The 24,749-nt window shown below is 40.7% G+C and overlaps 2 protein-coding genes across 6 annotated transcripts; one reads left to right on the top strand and one right to left on the bottom strand.

Moving 5' to 3' along the window:
* The first annotated feature begins 2,191 nt into the window (after window positions 1–2,191).
* On the top strand, window positions 2,192–6,932 carry LOC117544016 (potassium channel subfamily K member 1-like). Its single transcript, XM_034212769.1, has 3 exons — window positions 2,192–2,674; window positions 3,707–4,111; window positions 5,469–6,932. Exons 1-3 carry the CDS (start codon window positions 2,323–2,325, stop codon window positions 5,762–5,764), a joined length of 1,053 nt encoding a protein of 350 aa, XP_034068660.1. The 5' UTR covers window positions 2,192–2,322; the 3' UTR covers window positions 5,765–6,932.
* A 51-nt stretch (window positions 6,933–6,983) lies between these two features.
* Window positions 6,984–23,933, bottom strand: entpd1 (ectonucleoside triphosphate diphosphohydrolase 1). 5 transcript variants are annotated; one of them, XM_034212728.1, is made up of 10 exons: window positions 23,737–23,933; window positions 16,818–16,945; window positions 16,283–16,400; window positions 14,490–14,640; window positions 13,802–13,961; window positions 13,503–13,706; window positions 13,110–13,367; window positions 12,190–12,303; window positions 11,909–12,046; window positions 6,984–7,564 (listed from the first exon to the last, which is right to left on the bottom strand). In XM_034212728.1, the coding sequence occupies exons 1-10, from the start codon at window positions 23,750–23,752 to the stop codon at window positions 7,358–7,360; spliced, it is 1,494 nt and encodes a 497-aa protein (XP_034068619.1). In that variant the 5' UTR covers window positions 23,753–23,933; the 3' UTR covers window positions 6,984–7,357. The 5 variants fall into 5 exon arrangements, with proteins under 5 accessions (XP_034068619.1, XP_034068628.1, XP_034068637.1 ...); XM_034212737.1 differs by lacking the exon at window positions 23,737–23,933 and adding an exon at window positions 23,445–23,582; XM_034212746.1 differs by lacking the exon at window positions 23,737–23,933 and adding an exon at window positions 21,947–23,181.
* Between the last annotated feature and the right edge of the window lie 816 nt (window positions 23,934–24,749).

Here is a 24,749-nt window from a genome sequence, read left to right as displayed (position 1 = left end):
ATTTCAGGTTGGCGCAGTAGTTGGTATTATGTAGTAATAATGCCTTATAGGGGTGCTCAACCAGTCGATCGCGGGGAGATTCCCAGTCGATCGCGAGATGTGTCTAAAAATAGAACAACAATATTCTGTTTTATCGTTAATGTCCTATAAAATAATCTTCCTGTGCCAGAATAATGCACTTGAACGCATAAAAGCTTTGTGATTGGCCGGCGTGACCCCATGTGTCGGGGCGTGGCTAGTGGGCAGTGCACTAATTCGCTAACGTTGTCCGTGTCAACAGGAGTGACAGTCCGCACACAAACAAGAGCGCAATTATGGCAGAAGCAAAACATATATATAATTTTAACTCCGAGTGGGAGGATGATTATTTTTGTATTTATTCCAATTCAAAGTCCATCTGTCTCATCTTCAATGCGAGCGTGGCTTTATCGAAGAAGGGTAATTTAGGAGCGGCATTTCAAAACAGTGCACAAACGCTACGAGACGGAATTCCCTCCTAATTCTGCCCTACGCTCCAAAAGGGGAGGGGCCTGAAAGGACAGCTAAATGCACAGCAGTCCATTTTCACCAGGGCCCAACAACAAGAGCAAGGCTGCTACCAGAGCATCTTATCGTGTCAGTCACGTTCTTGAGAAACACATGAAGTCTTTCAAAGACTGCGAAGTTGTGAAAGAAACATTCCTGGAGGCTGCCCACGCGCTTTTTGGGGACAGTAAAAATAACAGTAGCATTTCAACAGGTTTTTGATATAATAAAAACTCAAGTTGGATACCGTTATTAATCAGCTGTAAGTTTTAGTTTGTTTGAACTTATTCATTATAATTATTGTACAAAATGGTATACGAATGCAAACTTAAATTGATTATAGTCTATTATCAATTCAGGTTAAGAAACTAGTGTTGCTTGCATCCTATTTTAAAGGCATTTATTTTTATAATCTACTAAAATGCAACAAAAAAAGGGTTTGATTCTATTAATTTTGTCTTTTTTATTGCACTTTGGCAGCAGATTCCTGTGTAGCTTCAGATCTGAGTTGTCTTATTAGTAAGCCTAATTTATACTTTTGTAGCAACACTATTTTTATATAATGGCAAAGAAAGGGTTCAGAGTCTTTTCTTTTTTCCCTGTGTCATATGTGGCAGCACTGTTCAATGTTTCTTGAAAACATTACTGTAGTATGTGACGTGTGAATAAACTCCAACTCTGTATCAACAACGCTGTTGTGTAACTTCAGTTAAATACTTGTAGATTAGAAAGAGGTAAGATAAAGGATCTGCAGTATTTTATGGAGTATTCATCGTACAAAGGTCAGTTTTATACAAGTAGAAGTGTGTATTTACCTGGTAGTAGGCTGTCAGTAATGGCTACGCCTCTCTATTTGGACTGGTAGATTTCAGCAGACTGGCAACTTTAAAAGTAGCTCTCGGTTAAAAAAAAGGTTGGGCACCCCTGCCTTATGATATACTCCATTCAAATTAAAAGACATGTATTAAAAAAGTGAATAATAAAAAATACAGAAGTATTATCAACACATTATTAAGGTACTCAGTACTTTTTTTGACCATCTATTGACTTTTTAAAAAAAAAAGGATTCGATTAATGATTAGACTTCTAACACTGCTAATCTATTTTTAACTTACATTAATTTGATATAATATTGTAATAGTATTTATTTCAAATTGTATTCTCTTTTATTCTATATTACTTTGTGTTTACAGTTGTGTTTTATTATTATTCTATTTTATAATTACTTTGCAACACTTGCTTTATTCTAGCTATTTATCTTACCAGTTTAAGGAATGCACAAATACAGCAAACACATTCCTTGTATGCGTTCATGCGTTGGCCTATAGTTGATTCTAAACACTGACAATCTTTCAGGGGAATATGTAGCTAGCATACCTTTAAAATGATTCATCCTTTCATTCCTTTGTTAATATTTTGTGTTGTCTCGTTGTTTAGATATCTTAGGTCAATGCCATTGTGTGGTGTATAGGTTAGCCCTACACATACAAAAGATATAACAGTGGTTACCCTGTGTCTCTGAAGATACCCTTGAGCCCTGGTTGGAAAATAAATCCTTTGTAATGACTCGAAACACTAGACCTGTTGAACCGGTTGGAGAAAGGATTGCAGGAAGACAGAAAAAAACACATGCACACCTGAAGCGGTGAATAAGTGACGTCACCAACGCCTCAGTGAGGTGAAGAATGAGGAAGACGAGGTCATCCACCGGGTAGACAGAGGATACAAGTGAAGAAACAGGCTTGACGTCTAGTTGATTGAAACTACATTTATTGATAAATTAACGTTTAATAAGGGATGGTGGTCAGCTGTACCCGCGGCTGGTGCGCTCGCTTTATGGATCGGCACCAGTCCGCGCTGAATTTTGCGCTTCTGGTTGTCGGTTACATCCTTTACCTCCTAATCGGCGCCGGGATCTTCTCCGCCATCGAGCTGCCCTACGAGCAGGAGCTCCGCCGGGAGCTCCGAAAGGCCCAGCAGGACTTCCTGAGCAACAACCCCTGTGTGTCCGAGGCGCGCCTGGAGGAGCTGCTGGCCCGTGCGCTGGAGGCCAGTAACTATGGGGTGTCCGTGCTGGGAAACGACACCAACCGAAACTGGGACTTTGTTTCCTCCCTGTTCTTCACCAGCACCGTGCTGACCACTACAGGTGAGCCTCGGGCACATGTATAACACCTGAATGAGCCCATGCCTGTCCTTATGTAGAAAAGTCAATCTTTATGAACCTTTTCTCTGTTGTAACCTGCTGTGGAATGTAACTCATAGCCTATACACAAGTACATTTACCCCCACAGCTCGGTCATGCTTCTTCTTTTTTCTTAGACCTTCTTTATAGGACCCACTTCTTACACACTGCATTTTGAAATTCAATATTGTTTTTATACCATACTGACAACATTGGTTACATGCCGATTCTATCAAAGATACTGTGTAATCAACGATGATGATGTTTTGTTATTGATAAGCTACCTTGCAGAAAATAGCTGAATACTTCCTCAAACTATAGACTAATGGCTCAATACACATAGCGAGGCATATACAAATAGGGTTAATAAGTTTAATTAATGGTTGAAAATCGATCAATACAAATACTTTTGTCCCTGTAGTGGATAAATAACTTCCTTAATAATTTGTTTCATTGCTTGCAATCAAAAAAGGTGTTTTAATTAGAGGCCCATAGTTTCGTATACAAAAATAATAACTTATATATAAAGCTGTTAGTTAATGGTCATAAACCTTTATTACATTGTGATTTACAGAGTGGCACTAATATGTCACTGTAAATGATTGTGAATAGCTTGCAGCAAAAAAGGTTATTTGAAAGTCATCACCCCGACACCAGGGGAGCGTTCAGGTTAATATAAACTGTATATACAGTTTATATTAACCTGAACGCTCGAAATAGAAAACTACAAACAGTATATATACTCTATGTAGTTTTCTATTTGATGTCCAAAAGCAGAAACAGCTTTAGAGATGTTATAAGGACATCATTATCGGGTTTTATTAGAATGGTTTCCACTGACTCTCCATAATGAATAGACTGTCTTTCTCTCTGTCTTTCCTTCTCTCTAATTATTGTTATGTGTAACAGGCTATAAGTAGCTCTTTGAGAAGAATCCCACCTGTAATTTAACAACCTGTAATAAAGTCTTCGCTGCATGTTTTGATGTGTCTTCAGGTTATGGCCACTCGGTACCTCTCTCAGATGAAGGGAAGGCCTTCTGTATCGTCTACTCCATATTTGGCATACCTGTTACCCTCTTCTTCCTCACTGTTGTGGTTCAGAGGATCATGGCCGTGGTGACTCGACGTCCCGTGTCTTATTTCCACCGTCGATGGGCCATGTCTAAATCAAAGCTAGCCGCCATACATGCTACCTGCCTTGCCCTCATCATTGCCCTGCTCTTCCTCATCATCCCTGCATGGATCTTTGTCAGCCTGGAGAGCGACTGGGACTTTCTGGAGTCTCTGTATTTCTGTTTCATCTCTCTGACAACCATTGGCCTTGGGGATTATGTCCCAGGGGAGACCCATAGTAAAGAGGCCATACCACACCCAACTCTCTACAGGCTGGCCATTACAAGTGAGTAGACTGGCTGATGTACTCCCATTACTGTCAGGTGGAAATCTCTCTGACAATGGAAAATGAAAGCCATTCACCCATTGATTTAGATAAGATTTATTGAGACACCATTCAACCAAGAGTTATTTGAAAAAAAAACTTGTTGGCTTTTTAAATAGACTGTGAAAAAACAGGTATTTCACCAGATAATATGCACAATGCTATTCCATCTCAAGAAAAATACAATCTTTATAATTGTACAGGTCGCATTCAACAGTTGTGTTGCTGTCATTGCAAAAGCTGTTGAAACAAATGTAGTTCAGCAATGTGTCTGAGTGACTTTTCTCTGATTAAACAGGATAATTATAAAGGTCCAGAGAAGTGAATTTTCACAGCATGCAGCAATGCTAGCATATAGCTGGGAATGGAGCTAAAAGCTAACATCAGCATGCTAACCTGCTCACAATGACAGTGTTAATATATTGATGTTTATCAGGTATTGCTTACCATTAGCTTGTGTATCTACTTTATACATTTCAGCATTTTAAAGTTTGATAATAAGCACTTAACGCAAAGAATAGATGAGGCTAATGGTAACATGCAAATGACTAATTTGGTCATAAACTAAAGTATTGGACTGGTTGAAATCTTGACCTTATGATGGTGCTAGACTAAATGATGAGGGATCACCAACATATCATTGACAATTGATTTCCTAGGTTAGGCCTCCAAGTTCAACATGTTTTTCAGAACTTACCCTTTAGCTTAGACCTACTACTAATAATAACATTTGCTGATGTTATTATTACATAACACTTAAAAAGTTACTCTTAAGCTCCACCTAAACAACCTATTATACAACATCGAGCAAAAGGAGCTACATATGAGAAAAAGTAAACTAGATAAACATTCTAAAAATTTAAATAACTAGGTTTTTTCAATAGGTTTCATGTCATGTGATTTGTTTTTAGGATGTTATTGCTTTTTCTATTTCATATTAAAAAATGTACGTTACTTCAGCAGTTTCTTTATTGAAAAAACAAGTTCTCTCAGCCATTTAAGTTCTATAAAAGCTCCCTCAAACAGCAGAGCCTTTTTGCTAAATGTAACTCTATAACCATTTTACCAATCAATTCCTGACGGTATTATGTTCTTCTGAACGGAGGAAGCACCTATCATATGACTTGTGATTTCCTAGGTTAGGCCTCCAAGTTCAACATGTTTTTCAGAACTTACCCTTTAGCTTTTCTGATGGACATGGTTAAACAAAGCAACTGTTGCACTAGCTATTACACCCTTTATTTATCGACCAGACCTTGATTTGATCGCATTAGTCACTGGTCTTTGTTTCATCACACTCCCTGTTTGTTTGCTCCAGTCTACTTGCTGATAGGCTTGGTGTTCGTCCTGGTGGTGCTGGAGACGTGTTGCGAGCTTCCCCAGATGAAACACCTCAGTCATAGATTCTACCAAGAGAAAGTGAAAGAGCTGGACTCCGAGACTACCAACATTATCAACAGCGACCAGCTGAGCGAAACCTCGGATCACGTGACGAATCACATACCAGTCATCCCGTCTGTGTCAGAACAGGCTGCCTCCCTACAGCGGGACAACAAGTCAACACCTTACTCTGCAGTATCAGTATCCCCTACTGTGGACAATAAACTGAGATGACAGTCTGGGAAACAATATATTGTATATAAGGGAATGGGCTATATACTTGTGCTCTATTTATGACTGCTGATGACATACCAGCTTTGACCTCAATGTGTTAGCCTGATCACACTTGTGTTTAAATCTACATGTAAGCTGGGTCGCTTAATCACTTAAAGTGGCCTCCTGCCATTGCCAATACCAACAGACATTTGTGGCGTGAAAGCAGGAACCACCCACAGAATCAGGATGCCATTGTTTTCTTATTCTCCCCTGTAGCTCCATTCCCTGCAGATAAGAGCTATCTGTGACACAGAGGAAGGGCTAGGCTCTCAAACGGAGGGAAACCATGGTTCCACTTCCTGCCAATGTCTTGATGCCTTCATTCCAAAGTGGCACAGTTTCCTCTATAGGATTTCACATCAGCTTTTAGCATTTAATACAGTCGATTATGGTATTTGCATAGGAAATGTGCCTTGTTGGATGTATTCAAGCAGCACCAAGGGAGTCAGACGCACAATCAGTTGGCCTACAGTCCATTATGCGCACATATTACATGATCATTGATATTAATTGGGTCAAAAATAATGTCAATGTAACACAATAGACTTCAAAAACACTGCACACTGCAGACAGACACCATAATGACCATACAGTTGATTTAACACTGTTTCCCCAAAAACGGAGTATTGTAACCATTTTAATGAAGGGAAGATTATTAAGCACTGTTAATTTATTAGTTTCAGCTAGATGTACTTTATGATCTGGCAACTGAATGTAAATTATTCAGGTTACAACACTGCAATGTGAGGACATTGCCACTAGAGGGCAGCCCTTTCATTCTAAACACAAAATATTTGTTTAATATTTATTGTCACTGGGAATTAACCTCATGCTGCCCAGAGGAGAGTTTCATGAAAAATGTTATTATTGAAGAATGTGTCATTGTTACAACTGAAGGAGAGGGAGTATGCTGTATTTTATTATCCAGTGCACTTGCTATTTTGCAAAACAGCTCTCAAAAAGATATAGCCTACCATGTCTTCCAAAAATCATATTTCTCCTGTTTTCACTATCAGATGCTTGTTTGTGGGTTTTATTCGAAAGTATTCATTTGTAATGGTAGTTTTTTTATAAAAATATCTAATTAGCTTTCTGGATAGAGTATAAATAAATCATGCAAAATTAACATTTTGTAATTAATTATATATTTGTTTACAAATTACAAGTTATTCAAACATTTTATATACATTTGGGATATTTTATTTATTCACATCATATTTCAAGACACATGCAGACCGATGGGTTCACAAACACTCGCACGCCCATTCAAATTCAACAAACACACTCACACACAAACACATAAACTGTCCTTCAACCAGAGAACCAAAACGCACTCTTTATAAAGTGTACAGAAAGTATTTGTCCTTCTGAAATGTCCTTGAATCCACATGAGCTGCAGGACTGTTGACGTGCAGCAGGGGTTGACCTTTGACCTCCCCGGGGAAGCAGTAAAGTGTAGAGTTGACTATCCTTTTCCCAAACTGGCATAAAAGCCAACGGGGACACACTCAAAAGCCCACTAGACATTCCCTCTCTCACCGTCTCTCGTGTTTATACAATCTGTGGTTGTTTGGAGCAGCGGGGCCAGAGAGGACGCAGGCTGACGATGAAGAGGATGAATAGAAGCACTGCAATGACGGAAACTACTGAGACGTAGCCCGGGTGGGGCAGAAGGGGGGTGTCAGGCGCCTCTGCTGGAATCATATTTGTCAGATTCAACATGTAGCCCAGCGTCCAGCCTGCATCGCTGCCTTTTATCTGGACACAACACAGGAAGAGAGGAAACTGTCACTGATGTAACACAGGCCAGGACAGCTTGGAAACGTTCTTACTGTGGAAGCAGGGGCGGCGCCAGGGTGGAGCTAGGGGGTGCTAAAGTACCCTCCAGGATTGCCAAAGCACCCCCTAAGCACGCCCAAGAAATATGTTTTTTTTTCTTTTCTTTTAATTATTATTATTATTTTTATTAAATTAAATCAGAAAAATTATTGATTACATCAATGCAAATGTGAAACAAACAAATGTTTGACCAAAAACATAAAGCCAACACAGGTGATATGATTAGGCCAATGGCCAGCACCCATTAGATTTTTGACCTACCCATAGGCTAAATTACTTTGTGACACTTGAGTGACTTCCTGTTAGCTGGAGCCCCAAATTATTTGCTAACAGCAAAGTGACAAATGGATAGTTTTTTACGTCCACGTGTGGACACTCAATCAAAACCAACTGAAAGCGAGAGGGATTCTGCACATAATAGCCTCGTGAGTACAAGTAGCTTACTTCTGGGTCTCTGTGTTTCATTCAAGCTCTGCTCTGTGTGTGTGTGGCACGAGCCATTTTGTGTGCCTGCGCAAGCGAGCGAGATAGAGAGCTCCCGCACCGGTGGGTATCTACCGGAGATCGTTGTGGTTAGCATCTGGTGCTAGCTAGCCAAGCTAACGGATATAAGGAGCTTTTTCAACAACAAGGTGGAGGGAGAACTATCTCCTGTCAGACTGAGAGTCTCAGATAACCTCAGCTCAGGTGAAGTAAAGGACTCTCAGTGTTTAGATAGTTAACTTTAGTCTAGTTATCTCAGTGGGTCTCAAACGGTTTGTTTTAAAAGGGGAGTGATTTGTAAAATATCTATAAAGAAATAGAAAATCTGTTTACAGTTCTGTTTCATATGTATGTTGAGAAATGTATCCATAGATCTCTTCATGTTGCTCTCAAAGTGCACCAGATTGATGCTTTTAACTTCAATATTTAACCTACCCCACTAGAGGAGGTGAGGACCCTCCTAGAGGATGTTAGGTCCACCCCCCACTTGTAAAAATAGCACTTTACCCCTGCTTACACCTATATGCCGTGAGCTGATTACCGAGCTTTCATTGTAACAGTCGCGGGTGCACTGTGTGTGTGGGGGGGGGGGGGAGTGTTGCAGTAGAACATTCAACTGTAGCGCTGGTACATTAATGGGAAACCCTTAATGTTTGAGCACCCTCTATGAAACGTCAAGCTACCCCATAGAAAATCTCTGGCGCCGCCACTGTGTGGAAGTGAACATTTAGATAGAGATATTTCTTTATTTTCCAATTCACTCTCTGGGAAATGAAAGAGCAAGTGAATTATAAACAGGGCTGCACATAACTGGTGCGCCAAAAAAAGAGCACCGGGTCATTTGAAACAAAGCGCATTTGCGTACCAACATTGAGAAGGAGAGAGAGAAGAGAAAAGAGAAAATAGAGGAGAGAGGAGAGAGGAGAGAGGAGAGAGAGAGAGAAGAGAGAGAGAGAGAAAAAGATATTTGCGAGTTGCATATGAACCATGATATGAACTCAGGGCCGGCCCGTAGCGCTGGCTAGATGTTCGCCTAAGGCGCCAGATCTGGGGAGGCGCTGCGCTGGCAGTTCTGGGAGGGAAAAAAACATTTTGACCGTTGGGGCTCATCCTAATTTTCGGCCTTGATGTAACAATATTCACAATTAAGTAAATGTAACACCCTTTTCACCCCGGTTCCACCTTTCATTTGCCCTGTACGATGGGCGCTGTAAGTGATGAAAATGGGGGATGTTGGCTTATCTGGCGCCCGCAGCTCACAGACAAAATGCGAGTGAGCGAGGGAGAGAGGGAGGGTGGTACCAGCGCTGTTGTTATTATAATCTGGTGCCGTGCTAGCTGCTCTAACGGAGATAAGAAGAAGATGTTTCTACAATAATGTGGAGGGAGAGTCCTCTCCAGTCAGACTGAGAGGCTGATAAGTTAACTACAGCTCAGTGAGGTAAAGGACTCTTAGTCTAAATTCAAACGGTTTGGTCACAATTTATGTAAACACATATTTCCAAGGCACTCTTTTGTAATTATTGGGACAAACAGGTTTTAAATCATTCCAATGTATACTATAGGACAGTAACCAAAAATATCCTTTAAAACGAGATAAAAAAAAAATGCATAAATAAATAAATGTTAAGGTAAAATAAGATATGAATGAACAACACAAATAAAATAAGTTACATTAATTTGTTATTGGCTATGGTAGGCTATTGGTTATGTTCACATACTTATTTGATTACATCCACTTTTCTAAGATGACAACAGAGACTTTCAACAAGCAGCTAACCGCAGACTCAACCAGAGAGAAAGTAGTAGGACTACATCATCAGCTACCATGTCTGACAGAGAGGAAGACAGTGAGGAGAACAGTCAGGAGGGTAGTGATGACAGCTTGTGACTGGTCGTGCTAATGTTGTCTTGTGTTCACCTCTGCATGTGTGTTCTGTGTTCACCTCTGCATGTGTGTTCAGTGCCGTGTGTCTGGCAAATAAAGTCAAGACCCCCTCAAAAGTTACGGTTTATTTCATTTTAAGGATGAGCACCAAGCAACATCTCCAGGTGCTCCTTTGAGAACCAGGGCAAAAAAGTTATGTGCACCCCTGATTATAAACCCAACCCATACCCTAAACCAGGGATGTCCAAACTACGGCCCGGGGCCAACTGCGGCCCCTGGTCCATTTTTAATTGGCAAATTCTAGAAGTACAATTGAATAAGACCCACACATGCAACTTGTGCTTGTCTTATATTGTTTGAATATATTACAGTATTCATGTGTTAATAAGCCACATTTTCTAATAAGTTCAGTCAATAAAATAAAAATAAAAACATGTTCTAACAAATCTTAGTTGATAGAAAAATCCCAATAACTTATTTGCATTAAAAGCTTGAAATATACCTAGTATTTCGATTTATCCATGCAAATTATTTTATCTGACACTTGTCAGTAGATCCCCCATCACGAGCTCATTCTCTGCTGATTGGCTACAACTGACAAGTAACGTCCAATTATTACGTAGCTGTGCAGCGAGCGCGGCCATTACAACCAGACACGTTTCATAAACATGTTAAAAGCGTTTTCTGCTTCTGCCTGGGCTTCACGTTTTTGGACGACTTCACGTTTCTCGCTGCTGTGTTATAAGACTGTGGTCCTTTAGACAACTTTAGTTGCAGCGTGTTGTCTATCTGTCAGACTCTCTGTTACCATTTCAGAGGGGATTCTCATTGCCACTCGCTATCATTCCCGGTCTACGGTAAGTGGTTTTGCTCTTGTTCTGCTTGTGCTTTCATTCATTGTTGTCCGTTGTTATATTTCAGGGTTCAGCATTCCCCTGTGGCCTCTAGCTTGAAATAGCTTGCATGTAGCTTTAATTTCATGCATGCGCTGTATGTTGCTGGATAACATGTTTGCATTTTTAAAAAAACTTAATTTATTTTCAACAATAATTATAGTAGGCCTACTACTAATAATAACATTTGTTGATGTTATTATTACATAACACTTAAAAAGTTACTCTAACGCTCCACCTGAACAACACTTTTAAAACAGCCGATGAGTTATACAACATCGAGCAAAAGGAGCTATGAGAAAAAGTAAACTAGATAAACATTCAAAAAATTTAAATAACTAGGTTTTTTCAATAGGTTTCATGTCATGTGATTTGTTTTTAGGATGTTATTGCTTTTTCTATTTCATATAAAAAAATGTATGATACTTCAGCAGTTTCTTTATTGAAAAAACAAGTTCTCTCATCTCCCATTTAAGTTATATAAAAGCTCCCTCAAACAGCAGAGCCTTTTTGTTGAATGTAACTCTATAACCATTTACTATATCAATCAATTCCTGACGGTATTGTGTTCTTCTGAACAGGAAGCACCTATCATATGACTTGTTATTGTTTGACGTTGTCTGGTTTCAGACAACGTCTGAAACCAGACCTCAGCCCTGTTTTGTCTTAGGCTGAGCCAGTGCTTGATTATGGTAAGTTCATTTTTCTTAAGTGAGCAATCCAGTATAATCATTTTAGCTATATGTAATGCTATTAAAAACAATGTTTTAAGTAGAATACGTGCTGAGTGGTCTCCCATGTGGTTAAACAGAGGGTAATGTGGAGGCTGAGGATGTGGGACAGCCAAACTGGAACCTGAATATAACCTAAGCATAAAATAGGAAGTTCCTCATCTCAATTAGGTCTTTAGAAAAACAGAAGTACACACAAAAACCAACACAGGGCGTTGATGCTTTGTGGTTTGTGAGACAGGAAAAGAGTGGAGTGTGATCTACTGACCTTTTTAATGAATTTTATGTCGGAGTAGCTCTCTGAGGTGAAGTTGTAACCTTCCGTCAACAGGGTTAGGATGTACGTGCCAGAGAAACAGTACTCAGCCAGATACTTTAACTTTACCTCTGGATGCTGCTGCATTATCTGTTAAAGCAGTTAAGCAAATGCATTGATATTATCAATGTACTGTATATGCATGCTGCAGGACATAGATAAGACAGTAAAACAGAGAAATATGACAGGACATTTGTTTTGTGTGTGGAACTGATGCATAAATATGCCCCGACCTGATCCCAATTGGTAGCGCAGTAGCGTTTTAGCTTTTCCTTGACATCTTCCAGTGGGACGGATGTATCAGTCAGATTTAGGAAGTTCATCACAAAGTAGTAAGCTGAGAAAGCCTACAGAGAGAGGGGGAGAGGAGGCAAAGTGAACTTGGTGGCCTGGTATCTTCAGCAAATCATTTTATAAACACTTTATCCTCACTGACACATGGACATTATTTCTCTTTGTAAGGAGCTGTAACTATAGAGCAGGCAATTCAACCCCAACGTCTCTTGAAAATATACATTTGGAAGAAAGTAGTTTAAAGGAAAAGTGTCCATACAGTTGTAAGGGAAACTTCTCCAGCAATGGAGAGTCAGGACTCAGAGAGACACGAGGAGAGTTGGAGCTTTGATGTTAAACAATGATAGTTTATTGCAAGGATACGGCCGGAGAATTCATATCACAAGTCACAGCAGCAAAAGGTTCTGACTGCACAGGTGGGTTGCCATGTCAATTCTGCCCAATCTCTCAATAGACCTTTTAACTAGTTTACAGAGAGTTAATGAGCATACTGGGGGAGGCGTAAATATCTGTGGAGCTTAGAAAGCCAGTGTTCCCACAGCCGTAAACCATTTCGTGACCGAGAGTTGAACTGGTTTTCTAGCTGGAGTCTCCCATTCCTTAAGAGAGATAACAGAGCCAGGCTTGGTCGTAAACGTCAACACACAGAAAGGGTTAAATATCTTAGGAGTAAAGGAGAATTATTCCCTCACAACAGTGATGTCTGAGTGTTTCTGAGAAATTCAACGTGCCCCACAAAGTCATTCACAAACAGTATTGGTGTGGTGGCAGCAATAAAACCAACACACATCTGCATAGCTAGATACCACTAGAAATATAGGAGAACATATGTTTTTATTTGATTTGAATAATACTTTACCCCATATGGCCCCTGCAAAAGTGGCTGTAAGACCCCATTGAAAGAGCATCGGCTGTATTTGCAGGATGTAAAGTTGAAGACACTTTTTACGGCTGCCTGGCATTGCAGGAAGTCTCCTATCCCGATGTGAGTGAAGGTATCAGGAGCATCTTTGGGTTTCCTGTCTGACACACAGGGGCTGTCGTAGAGGACCGAGTAGTTCTTTGTCGCGGTGTAGCCAGGGTGGAAACAAGGATCTAATACTGTTGCTGGACCTGCCTAGGAGAGAGGGCAATATGGAGAAGGAGCAAATTACGTTTAACTCAGCAACATTGCACATTTGAGCATATTATGTCTCTTTTAAATCTTGTCTGATAAGATCACATTTAATTGAAAGGAAAATCTGAACTTTACTTGAGACTGGTGTGCTTGCATCATTCTTAGGGATTGGTCTTTCCCATAACACAGGAAGCTGTGGGTATACAGGTTGTAGTCATTTCCATAGAGACGGAAAGTCACCGAGTTGCTAGGTGATTCTGAACCGTCATAATTATCGGAAACAAAGCTAATCTGGGTAGAGGCTCCACCGAGGTCAAGGGCGCCTCTAGTTTCCAAACCCTGCAGGAAAGACAACAAAGCATTGAAGTCAGTGTAGAGTAAAAGCAAACAGAGCACATGAAAAGAGGACACATGCATTACATACACCTCCAGACCTGTTTCAGGCGTTCATCCAAGTAGTTGACCGTGATCCAGCCGAAAGCCCCCTCATCCTGGCCGCTGATGATTTTCGCTCCCTGATAAGAGAAGGGGAACTTCTGCAGGGCGCCCTCCACAGCTTGAAAGACCTTGTCTGATGCCGAGCTATTCGCCATACTTCACACACACACACACACACACACACACACACACACACACACACACCACACACACACACACACACACACACACACACACACACACACACACACACACACACACACACACACACACACACACACACACACACACACACACACACACACACACCACACACACACACACACACACACACACACACACACACACACCACACACACACACACAAATTCATTAGACTGATTCACAGCCATAATTCAAATCAATACCGCAGCACATAAATAATAAATTGACTGTCGTATATATATGGAGTTGACAGTAACATATTCGCTGCTCTGGCAGTAAAGTTCATATGGAGATAAATCACAAAGCAGGCATATGGAAAAGACTACAGATAGAAGCACTTTGACTGCCAGTGCAAACACAATTACAGAGTCAAAGCTAGGGATACACCAGTGTGATCATGAAAACGAATGCTGTGCTGCTTTTTGTTGGTGCATGCTTTACGGTGGACTGTGGGGATGTGTTTGCACATGTGTGTCGTACTTTAGCAATCTCATTCCAGCTGTGGCCCCCAGATAAAGAGGGGTCTGGTGGTGTCTTTTTCCGGGCACCCACTGCTTGGCCTCCTCCATGCATAATCTCAGAGACTCTCCCGCCTTTACTGGAGCAGACGCATAGCTGGAGATACCTGGACCTGCAAAGAAAACAAAATGTCAAGAGAAGCTTTGAGTTTAGAGATGCTAACCTGCTTTAGAACTGAATGTCATCTGTACAAACCCATAAATTGGCAAGGAAGTTGCTATCGGGGGAAAAAGCTGAATAGTTTATCAAGGTGTCAGCTTCCTGTAAGCATGTACCCCTCTTAATACCTTATCTTTGCCATTCATTCTAGACAATTTAACAATTACAATGGTTGAATCGACATTTTTATTTGTTTAATATGTTCAGTAAAACAGCTAGGCTCTAAAGTGTAAGCAAATCTTACTCAGAGAAGCATGTGTGCCCTTTTATCTACAGGAATCCACTGTCTAGCAACTATGAAAATGTTCTTGGCTTTTATAACCTAGTCAAATTACCGGTACATACAGTAGGAGTTACATTTACAGCAGAGGAGGTAACAGTAGGTGTCAGTTTGACAGAGCGTTCTATTTTACCGTGTATTTAAAAGAGCTTTAATAATTAACGTTGCATAAGAATGTTGCCTTGAGACTGAGGCACTTTGGACACAATTGGATTTTACTGCAGGTTTGTGGGCAAAATGTAAATTGACTTTACACATTTATGCATATAACACAGGCATGGTACTGTATGCACCACTTTCCTAATTATGTTGTTACTAACGACATTATTTATGAATAATAAATCATTTGGTGTGGAGCACTCATTTATACACTTATTTATGATATTACTTTATAGTCGGCAAGTGATGGGTTTCTCTTACCTGATTCTTTTAACAGTAAACCTTTCATCTTAAATGTAAGCCATAACAGGCGAAACACTTTCTGGCTCTAGTTCATCCTTATCAATGTTTTTTGTTGCCACGGTTATTCTGTGTTGCCTTGTCATCAATCATCTGACCCAAATAGCAATAGCTATCTGCAATTATGACTATTTATTAATTAACAACAGACTTGACCTTTGGGATTTTTATTCAGCTACCATATTATCATATCGATTAAATCATAAATGAAAGGTTATTCCAATCCTATGGTGCGGGGTTGTAAATGTTTCGTTTTTTATACATTCTGGCCGTAAATGGCTTTTTAAAGCGTTTTTTATCGGAATCAGATTAATGGTCAGATCATGGATCAGCGATAAAAGTGCTCTGTGATGGCTCTTCCATTGTTTCCCTATGGAGGGAGCAGTGCTGAACACAAGTGGTACCCACACTGCGCTGTGCTCAAATCTCAAATTATTTAAACTTTGACCTCTGTCACTTTTGACATTTGAAGTGCGACCAATGAGATAGTTCCGGCTGCATGAGAGTAAATACCATATGGGAGAGACCATGGCAACTGTGCAACAGCTAGGTGTATTGCAGAAGCTTAACAGAAGCTCAAGAAGAAACATCTAAGTAAAGTGTCTATCGTGGATACTCTTGTTAAAATGTTAAGACAAAAGCTCTAGCGTGGGAAAGTCCCCACAGAAACCAAAGCTACTGTATACTGTGAGATACAGAGAGCCAGCGATTTAGCCACCATTTTTTAACTTGTTTGACAAGCAGGTCAAAGTACTGCAATGACTTAACATAAAAACAATTGGCATGCATAGTGGCCGCACTTGTGATTTTGACGGCAACATTTGTGCATGACCACTGTGTGCAGCATGTACTGTACCTTTGACCTTGCAGAGATGTGTCTGTTCAACTCTTCCCGTGTTGTTATCCTTCTCAGCTGGCCACTCGTAGATATACAGAGCAGTGTGGGAGGAGCCGGCGTCCATCACGATCCCATACTTGAGTGGAGACACAAGGAGGAATGCATGTTCAGTGCTCAGTGACTTTCATCCTGACATGCAGTTTAAACATTAAGCCCACTGACAAACTAGTTGCCAAAACTACATGTATATCAGCAATATATTTAGCTTTACTATGTTGTAAAACAGAACCCTTAACACTTTAATGAGCAACAGATGTGGTACTCTTAGTGGGCCTGCATCTGTGCCCAAAAGTAGCAGTGTTTTAAAATTCTTATCAACATCCTCTGGCCTTATTTGGTAGTGTATTTCTAGAAACACACGTAAAGGTTGAGGTCACATTGATAACAGACCATATTTGGCATGTGGACTTTGTAAAGAGATCCCTCTGTAATTCAGTGGGCTCACACAGGGAACAGGTTACTGTTACATTTTAACAGATTCCTTTAACCATACCTTGTACTTTTGGGGGAGGGGCCTGTTCTGCAAAACTGCTACTGTCACCAAGGCAACAATCGCCATGACACCAATCACAGTGATGATGATGGTCACAGGCGTGTGCCAGGGGTTCATCTCTTTCATCTCTGAGAGCGGGGGCGAAGAGACAGACAGACAGACGGACAGGAAGGGGAAGCGAGAGGGTTGCCGGAGAGGAAAAGATGGGGAAACATTGGAAAGAGGAACGGGGGTTAGCCAATCTTGCATCCAGATGTGAGTGATGTCACAACATGTTTCTCTGTATGAGAGACGGTCTGACCGGGGGGTATGCGAAAGTCCATTATTTGAGTTGTTTTGGTTACCCAGGACTACAGATGCATTTTTGTTTTGGTATGCTTGAAGTCATGCCAAGAGGTACTTCAGCTGCAGCAGTTTGAAATGGTCGTATGCTAAAGTGTGCAGCTAATGCTGAAAGATCAACAAGATTTCCTCTTTGGAAAAAGTTTCAAAGGAAACCCCTTTATTGTGGAATAGTGTTTATACAAAACAGGAGAACAAGTGGCGACAATCAAAAAATGATGACCTGCTATGATTAAACAACACATCAGCAATGAGACACTGTTAGCAAGCAATAATTAATAGTATCAACCTCCTTATATTATAGTTATTATTTTAGTATATTTGATCGCTGTGTCTGCTTACTTTCTTTTGTTTCCCTTCTTTCCTAGGCACTCATTGGGTTTCCAGTATTTACTAAAAGGATTTTAAACACACACCCAGATGGTATTGTAATTACATGTGCTTAGACACTATATATCCACAGTTTATAAAGGAGGAAAAAAGGGTGTAACTGACTGTCCATATTTGCAAGGCTATTTGAAATGCTAGAGTGAGATACCTAAGGTAAGTTAAATGGCAGACAATATCTAGATCCACATCACAGCTGGCAAAGTGATCTGGCTGAGGTACTGTACACATTTCCTAAGGACATAGAACAGACACACACACACACGTATTTCTGCCGCACTACATCAGCAGGACTCGCAGCAGTGATAATAAACCTGAACTTTGTCCACAGCGCACACAAAGACTAAAACTAAGAGCATGTTAGAGAGCACAGCTAAAGAGTGAACTTACCTCTGTTGTCTACTTCAATGAAATTAACACTGACAGGGGAGCGGGAGAATTGTGGAGAGAGAGAGAGAGAAAGAGGGAGAGAGAGTGGGGGAGGGATGAGAGAAAAAAGAGAGTGAAAGTGGAAAGGAGACGGGAGAATGGACCGAGGGAGGTAGCAGAGTGATAAGAGAAAGAGAGAAGAGGTTTTCCCTTCATGACCGGACAGACGGTTATAATAGTCGTGTGTGTGTGTGTGTGTCTTTCTGGTGGAGCGGCCTTTAAGCACGGAGTTTGGCATTTCCTCCCAAAGCCGGGGCACTATCGCAGATCACTATGGAGACGGAGCTAAGTGTGTTTGTGCGTGTGTCAGCGCACTCAAGTGTTTATGTGAACCCCTTAAAAGGGACTCTCTCTCTCTTACCCTCCCTCTCTTTCTGTGAACTTGTGAGAGTGACTTGCCTCAACTCGACTCTCTCTCTCTGTTCATTCTGTGGGATGTGTACGAGGGAGGGGAAGTGGGGACTCCCTTGTTTAGCTGTTTTTATTACTGGCAGGCTGTGATGTCATCTCTGTGACGGATTGGAATCCCCTTCTTTTGTCTGAGGCTGTGTGTGTCTGCGAGTGTGTGTGTGTGTGTGTGTGTTTGTTGGAAGAATAGGGTTTGTCGATGGGCTGATGTGTGTGTGTGAGGGTGTGCAGACCCTAAAACATGACTTGCCTGCAAATGTGTAGACCCATTCATAGATCCATTCAGTTATTTCCCCTGCTGCTCACATGCAGAAGATACGCACATCCAATCACGAGAATTACTGTCAACTTTTTTTTAATATCTCTTATCTTTTGCAAACTTTCCTCTACTGGAGATCTGAATGATTAAAGCCTCCAACATTATGTACACACACACACACACACATAGCAAAGTATTCTGTAATTGTTTGACGATGTCACTGAGCAAACAACCAAAGTTCACAGTGATTCTACCCTCCTTTGAAACATTATCTAGGGGCTGTCTGAACCAGACACATGCTATGTATCGAGTCACTGTGTGTTCTGTACTCAACCATCTATTTTTATGAAAAGGGAAATTCTAAAGTTAACACAAAATAAGAGACGTAAACAGCTTCTATACTTTAGTAGACACAATTGAACCATGAAAGGCTCATGAAGTGTTGATACTGGAGTGGAAATCCAACCACTAACTGTGTCTGGATGAGCTGCATCATGCAATGCCAGCATTCTGTGTCAGGTTCTGTGGAATTATCATATTCATCAAGCCTTTCCTCGAAAGCAATGCAGCTGCAGTGAAGCAAGAATGAAACCACATGTGATTTCCACACATCTTTACTTGTTTTACAGTGTCTTCACATGCCTCGCACAGCTAGAATGTATGAGAACAGCTGCGATATGTCTGATGGTGAAGTAAACAACCACCATTGATATTAATTGACAACTACATTAATGACAGCTGGCGCCAATTGCATAACCCCTGCTTTATTATAGAAGTCTGTGAGTGAAACGGTTTAAAGTAGAGCTGTAAAGGTCGCCATGAATTAACTGAACCTCACCCTTCCTTTCAGTTATCGTCAAGCTCAAGATGTGTTGAACAAGACAGGAAACATTTCGTTTCCAGGCAAATTCCTTAACCTGTTTGCATTCAGATTACAGTAGGCAAGGACTGTTTCATCATGTGTAACCACTTACGCATGGTGATGCTGTTAGCACCAACCAAAACAGGCGCAAACATGTTGAGACAGAAAGCAAGGCTTACCTGGAAAGCAAGTGAGATCAGAGGAACTCAACAGTGACACAGACTGTAGGCCACACATACACATAGATATATTTGTTTGTACTTGTGAGAAGTTCTATTGACATTATGCATTCCCTAAGGACCACAACTACATGTCTAACGCAAACCCTTGGCCTTTCCCAAAGCCAGTCTATTATCATCCCTAAAACCAAGTCATGTTCAGAAGTGAGGAATGACCAATAAGCCTACACATTCTCTCTCTCACACACACACACACACACACACACACACATGCAATCTTGCAACAAAATGTTTCCTTTTCCGACTCTTATGTCAACACAAATGTAGTATTTAGGTGAGGTGAGGTGATGGTTCAAATTAAGAAATTAGGGAAAACAATAGTGGTGGGAACAGGAGTCAGGAAAAATACAAGCAAAACAAAATATCCTCTGCTATCACTGTGTGTCGGTTTGGGTCATTTTTATAAACTAAACGCTAATATTTGAGTTTATTTACCAAACTTAATAAATAAAAGGCATTACTGTGTGGTTCAAATAAATGCTGCTTGTCAAGAAAAAGAATATGTTTTGGAGGGGGACTTGAGATATAACATGAACTCCTGTTGCCTGCTGTAATAGTGAGTGTTGTTTAGACGAGCAGGGTTTAGATCGAACACCCACAAAAACAATGTTCAACAAATGTGACACAGAAAATAACATTCACAGTACAAATGCATTTTTACTGCCTAACACACATTGTCCAGCCTCAAAATGACCGTTGACTACATTTATTACCCCAATCCCTCAATTGTATATCTATCCTTGCTGATTCAATAAAACATACAGACCAAAGCAAATGATCTCATTTTGAAAAAGTCTAAAGTTCAAACTGTTTTTTTACAAGTAGAACACACACACACACACACACACACACACACACACACACACACACACACACACACACACACACACACACACACACACACACACACACACACACACACACACACACACACACACACACACACACACACACACACACACACACACACACACACACACACACACACACACACACACACACACACACACACACACAAGAGATACACAGTTCATAGGTTTGCTCAATGTACCATCCCCACACAACATAGCAAACAACTAGGAGTTTATATTGGCAGTATGCTGAAGCCCTGTTAGGACAGGGCATACAGTATGAGTCTCCACCCGTGTTGATCTAAAACTACAGGCTCATAAATCTCCTGTGATAAAAAAGATACAACAGCAATGGAGAAATAGATATAAAGCTAAAAGGAATTAGTTTGAATCAGCAGATACTGTGACGTTTGGTACTTTACACTCAGCGATGAGTCAAAGGATGATACAGTCTTAGATTGACTGTGTGGTTTTTTAATAAGGGCAAGACGAGACAACAACGTCCCTGACAGGCAGGTCTTACATTTGTTGTGCTGCTCTGATAGAATCTAATAAGTCAAAAGTCTGTGTGTGGTCACATGTACGTGAGCAAAGAGGCGATGCATGTGTTGCATGGAGACAGTCACCACAACTTGCCTCACACTAGTGATTCAAATCCTTTAATTACGTAACATTAGCATTACGACAGTGAACAAATACAATACTTTATACTTTCGGTAAACAAGTATGGGCTGTTCTATGACGGAAATACTGGATGGAAATTAAAAGATATAGATCAAGGGAAGAGAGAGAGAAAGAAAAAAGGAAAGATGGGACAGCATACAATATTAGAGAAGTGATATTTGATGATTAAATGTTAAAGTAATGTAAAGTCAAGTAAAATATCTCAATGCAGACTAAAGTAAAGAAGTAGTACCTTCATAGTGTACTTAATGTATATTGAATCAAATCTGCAATTACGCTCTAATGAATACAATATATTGTTTCCAACCATCAAAAGAATACATTATAATAATCTGAATTGTAAGCACTTAATGATGGATAGGAAGTGCTGGCATCTTCGAATGCATTGAATATGCACTTAATTATGTTCTGTCTAGTACATTGATCATGTTATTGTCTTCGTTAGCTTAACACACAGGCGTATATACCCTCGAAAAATCCTTAAGTGCCCAACATCCTCTACAATGACCACATCCACTGTTCCCACACATCACACATCATTGTGTCTCTAAACGTTGTCCTTGAGTTGTCACTGGGATTATTGCCTCAAGTTTTTCCAATTAATCAGGCAAACTTTTGTGTTTCCTAAGCGTTCAAAGAGACAAGAACACTCAACAGTCTATACATACTCTCAGCCAGACTGTTGTGAAAAGGCGATGTTTCTCAGTTCCTATAAAAAAAGGAACCTATGGCAGCCTCATATGATTCGAAGTTAGAGGAAGCATATCTGCCTGGTCGCAACAGGGAAGTGGTCTGTGGTCCTCTCAGCGTGACCTTGCATACAGGACATTCTGACTCTGACCCTGCTGGCTGGGGCCCTTTAGCAGAGAGAAAATAGCCGTTGCCATTTTACTCTAAAGGATCTTTCTGCACACCGCTGGTTAGAGAGAAAATATACCAATGAATTTAAGTGTACAGTATTTTTACAATTGTGATTTGGTGTTTACTTTCATCTAGTACACAGAGGGTTAGTTTCATTATTTAAATATTAGATATGTCACTGAACAAAGCTAGTTTTGCTTTAGACAAGACTCAAATTACAAATAAAGAAATGTTCTCACTTCCTTGTATTAAGCCACTTACCACTTTGGTTTTATTTGTCCCAGTTTTTAGATACGATAAATAGAGTATAAATTGAGTATTTGATATTTAAGGGTTTGTTTAGAAAGGATGCCTTATCTTGAGAGATTAGGGTTTAGGGTCATTGATAAGGTTTCAACCACTTAACAAAATCACATTTGAATATAGTCGAGTATACATTTGCAGGAATGTCCAAACATTCTTGAATGCACTGATACTTAAGTAGCTTAAAACAAACATTTGGGTGCAAAGGATAGTTGGCTCAGAGTAAAAAATGATGGCGGTAAATTGTATTTAATTTGTACTTCTCACGGCATTACATTTGTATAGAATGTTTTTTGAATGACATTGAATTGCATTGAAACAAAAACACTAGCACTTCAAATCTGAACTATGTGCATGCCATGAATATAATGTGTTGTAACTTTGGTGAACTAACCCTTTAATCTTCATGAGGTGCCTCGTGTCTTATGTGAAACAAGTTTGAGGTTGTATTAAGTTCCTCTAATTCACCAATACCATGGTAACCTTCAACAAACCATAAGCCCTGCAAAAAATATGTGATCCTCTGCTCTTATTTTTCACATTAGACTTGGCAACAAGTAATTATTGGATCATACGTCAAACATTAATTTACCTTTACCAACCTAACATACACAACACACAACTCTGTAAGCGTGCCTCCGTTTATCCTCAACAACACAGCGCACATACTTTAAACCTCCTGCTGAAGCACACACACACACACACACACACACACACACACACACACACACACACACACACACCACACACACACACACACACACACACACACACACACACACACACACACACACACACACACACACACACACACACACACACACACACACACACACACACACACACACACACACACACACACACACACACACACACAAATAGGCACCTACTTATGCCACACTTACAGTGCATGTATGGAAAAGTCACACACCTGCCCCACACTGCTACACAGATGCTACATGCATTAAAGCAAGTCACACAGTTAGAAGAGAACACACTCACCTGATACTCAACATGTACTGTACCCACTTCTGGTACATCCTGATGATGTGAATCTGGGTGATGAGCATTTCCTGTGTGTGTGTGTGTGTGTGTGTGTGTGTGTGTGTGTGTGTGTGTGTGTGTGTGTGTGTGTGTGTGTGTGTGTGTGTGTGTGTGTGTGTGTGTGTGTGTGTGTGTGTGTGTGTGTGTGTGTGTGTGTGTGTGTGTGTGTGTGTGTGTGTGTGTGTGTGTGTGTGTGTGTGTGTGTGTGTGTGTGTGTGTGTGTGTGTGCCAGTCATAGCAGTACACCTACCTCTTTGTGCAGACATGGGTTCTCTCTCAGCAGCAACACAATGCTCTTTCTATTCTTCCCCCCTCTCACTCCTTTCTGTATTCCCCCTCTCTCTCACCCTCAGTGTTTCTCTCCAACCCTCTCTCTCTCTTTCTCTCTCTTCCTCTTCCTCTCTGTGGTAACACAGCTCTCTGCTCAGTCTAACGCTTTTCAGCACCTCCTTTCACATACAGTCGCTTTATTAGGAGAAGCTGTGCTTCCCTCCTCCCTCTTACTCAGCCCACTCCCCTCCTTCCCAGGCGCCTTAAGCTTTGCCTTATGTTTCCCCCTTTCTCTTCCTCTCTCTCTCTATACCTTTAGCATCCACTTTGCTGATGTCACCCACTCATGTGTTCCCTCCTTTCCCCAATTTCTGCATCTGTCTTTGACTCTCCTGCTCTACTCCACCGGTGTCTTTTTCATCCTTTTCCTTCTGTCCCTGTTTTTCTTTGTCATTGTCTCTGTCTTGTAAAAGTGGGTCAAACATGAAAGCAGTGTTAGATCTGGATGGTAGCTGGAGCTCAAGCTGGAGGGATATTGGAGAAAAGGCAGCGGGTGAACTCAGTCATAAGCCTATATTTTCTGCACTCTTGTTTTTATAGATGTAACTTTACTCTGTTGAAAAGGAATTGGTCTGTTATTGACCCCACAGAAGTCTTTAACCTCAAATACAGAACCTAAAAAGTTGACTCTATTATGTAAGATAGTTCACAATGATAAAGAAACCTTGAGTCCAAGGCCATGGCGTTGACAGTTCTACCTGTTTGTTGTGTGTGGGCGCTTGTCTCACACTTTTACCAAGGCTGAAAAACAAAGCTCTCTCTGTTTTTGAGCCTGGTCACTGGGGGGAGTCCATTCCCAGACAGGCTGCACTTACACAACAATAGGCCACCATTCCTTAGCAAGGATACTTGTATGAGAAAAATGTGCCACCATCAGCAGAAACCACTGAAAATATGGGTGTGATCAGTATGCATGCTGGTCGTATATGGGAA

The sequence above is a fragment of the Gymnodraco acuticeps genome, unplaced genomic scaffold, assembly GCF_902827175.1.
Source record: "Gymnodraco acuticeps unplaced genomic scaffold, fGymAcu1.1, whole genome shotgun sequence".
Taxonomy (NCBI): domain Eukaryota; kingdom Metazoa; phylum Chordata; class Actinopteri; order Perciformes; family Bathydraconidae; genus Gymnodraco; species Gymnodraco acuticeps.
The sequence above is the reverse complement of the archived record's forward strand: the minus strand, read 5'-3'. Positions and strand labels throughout refer to the sequence as shown.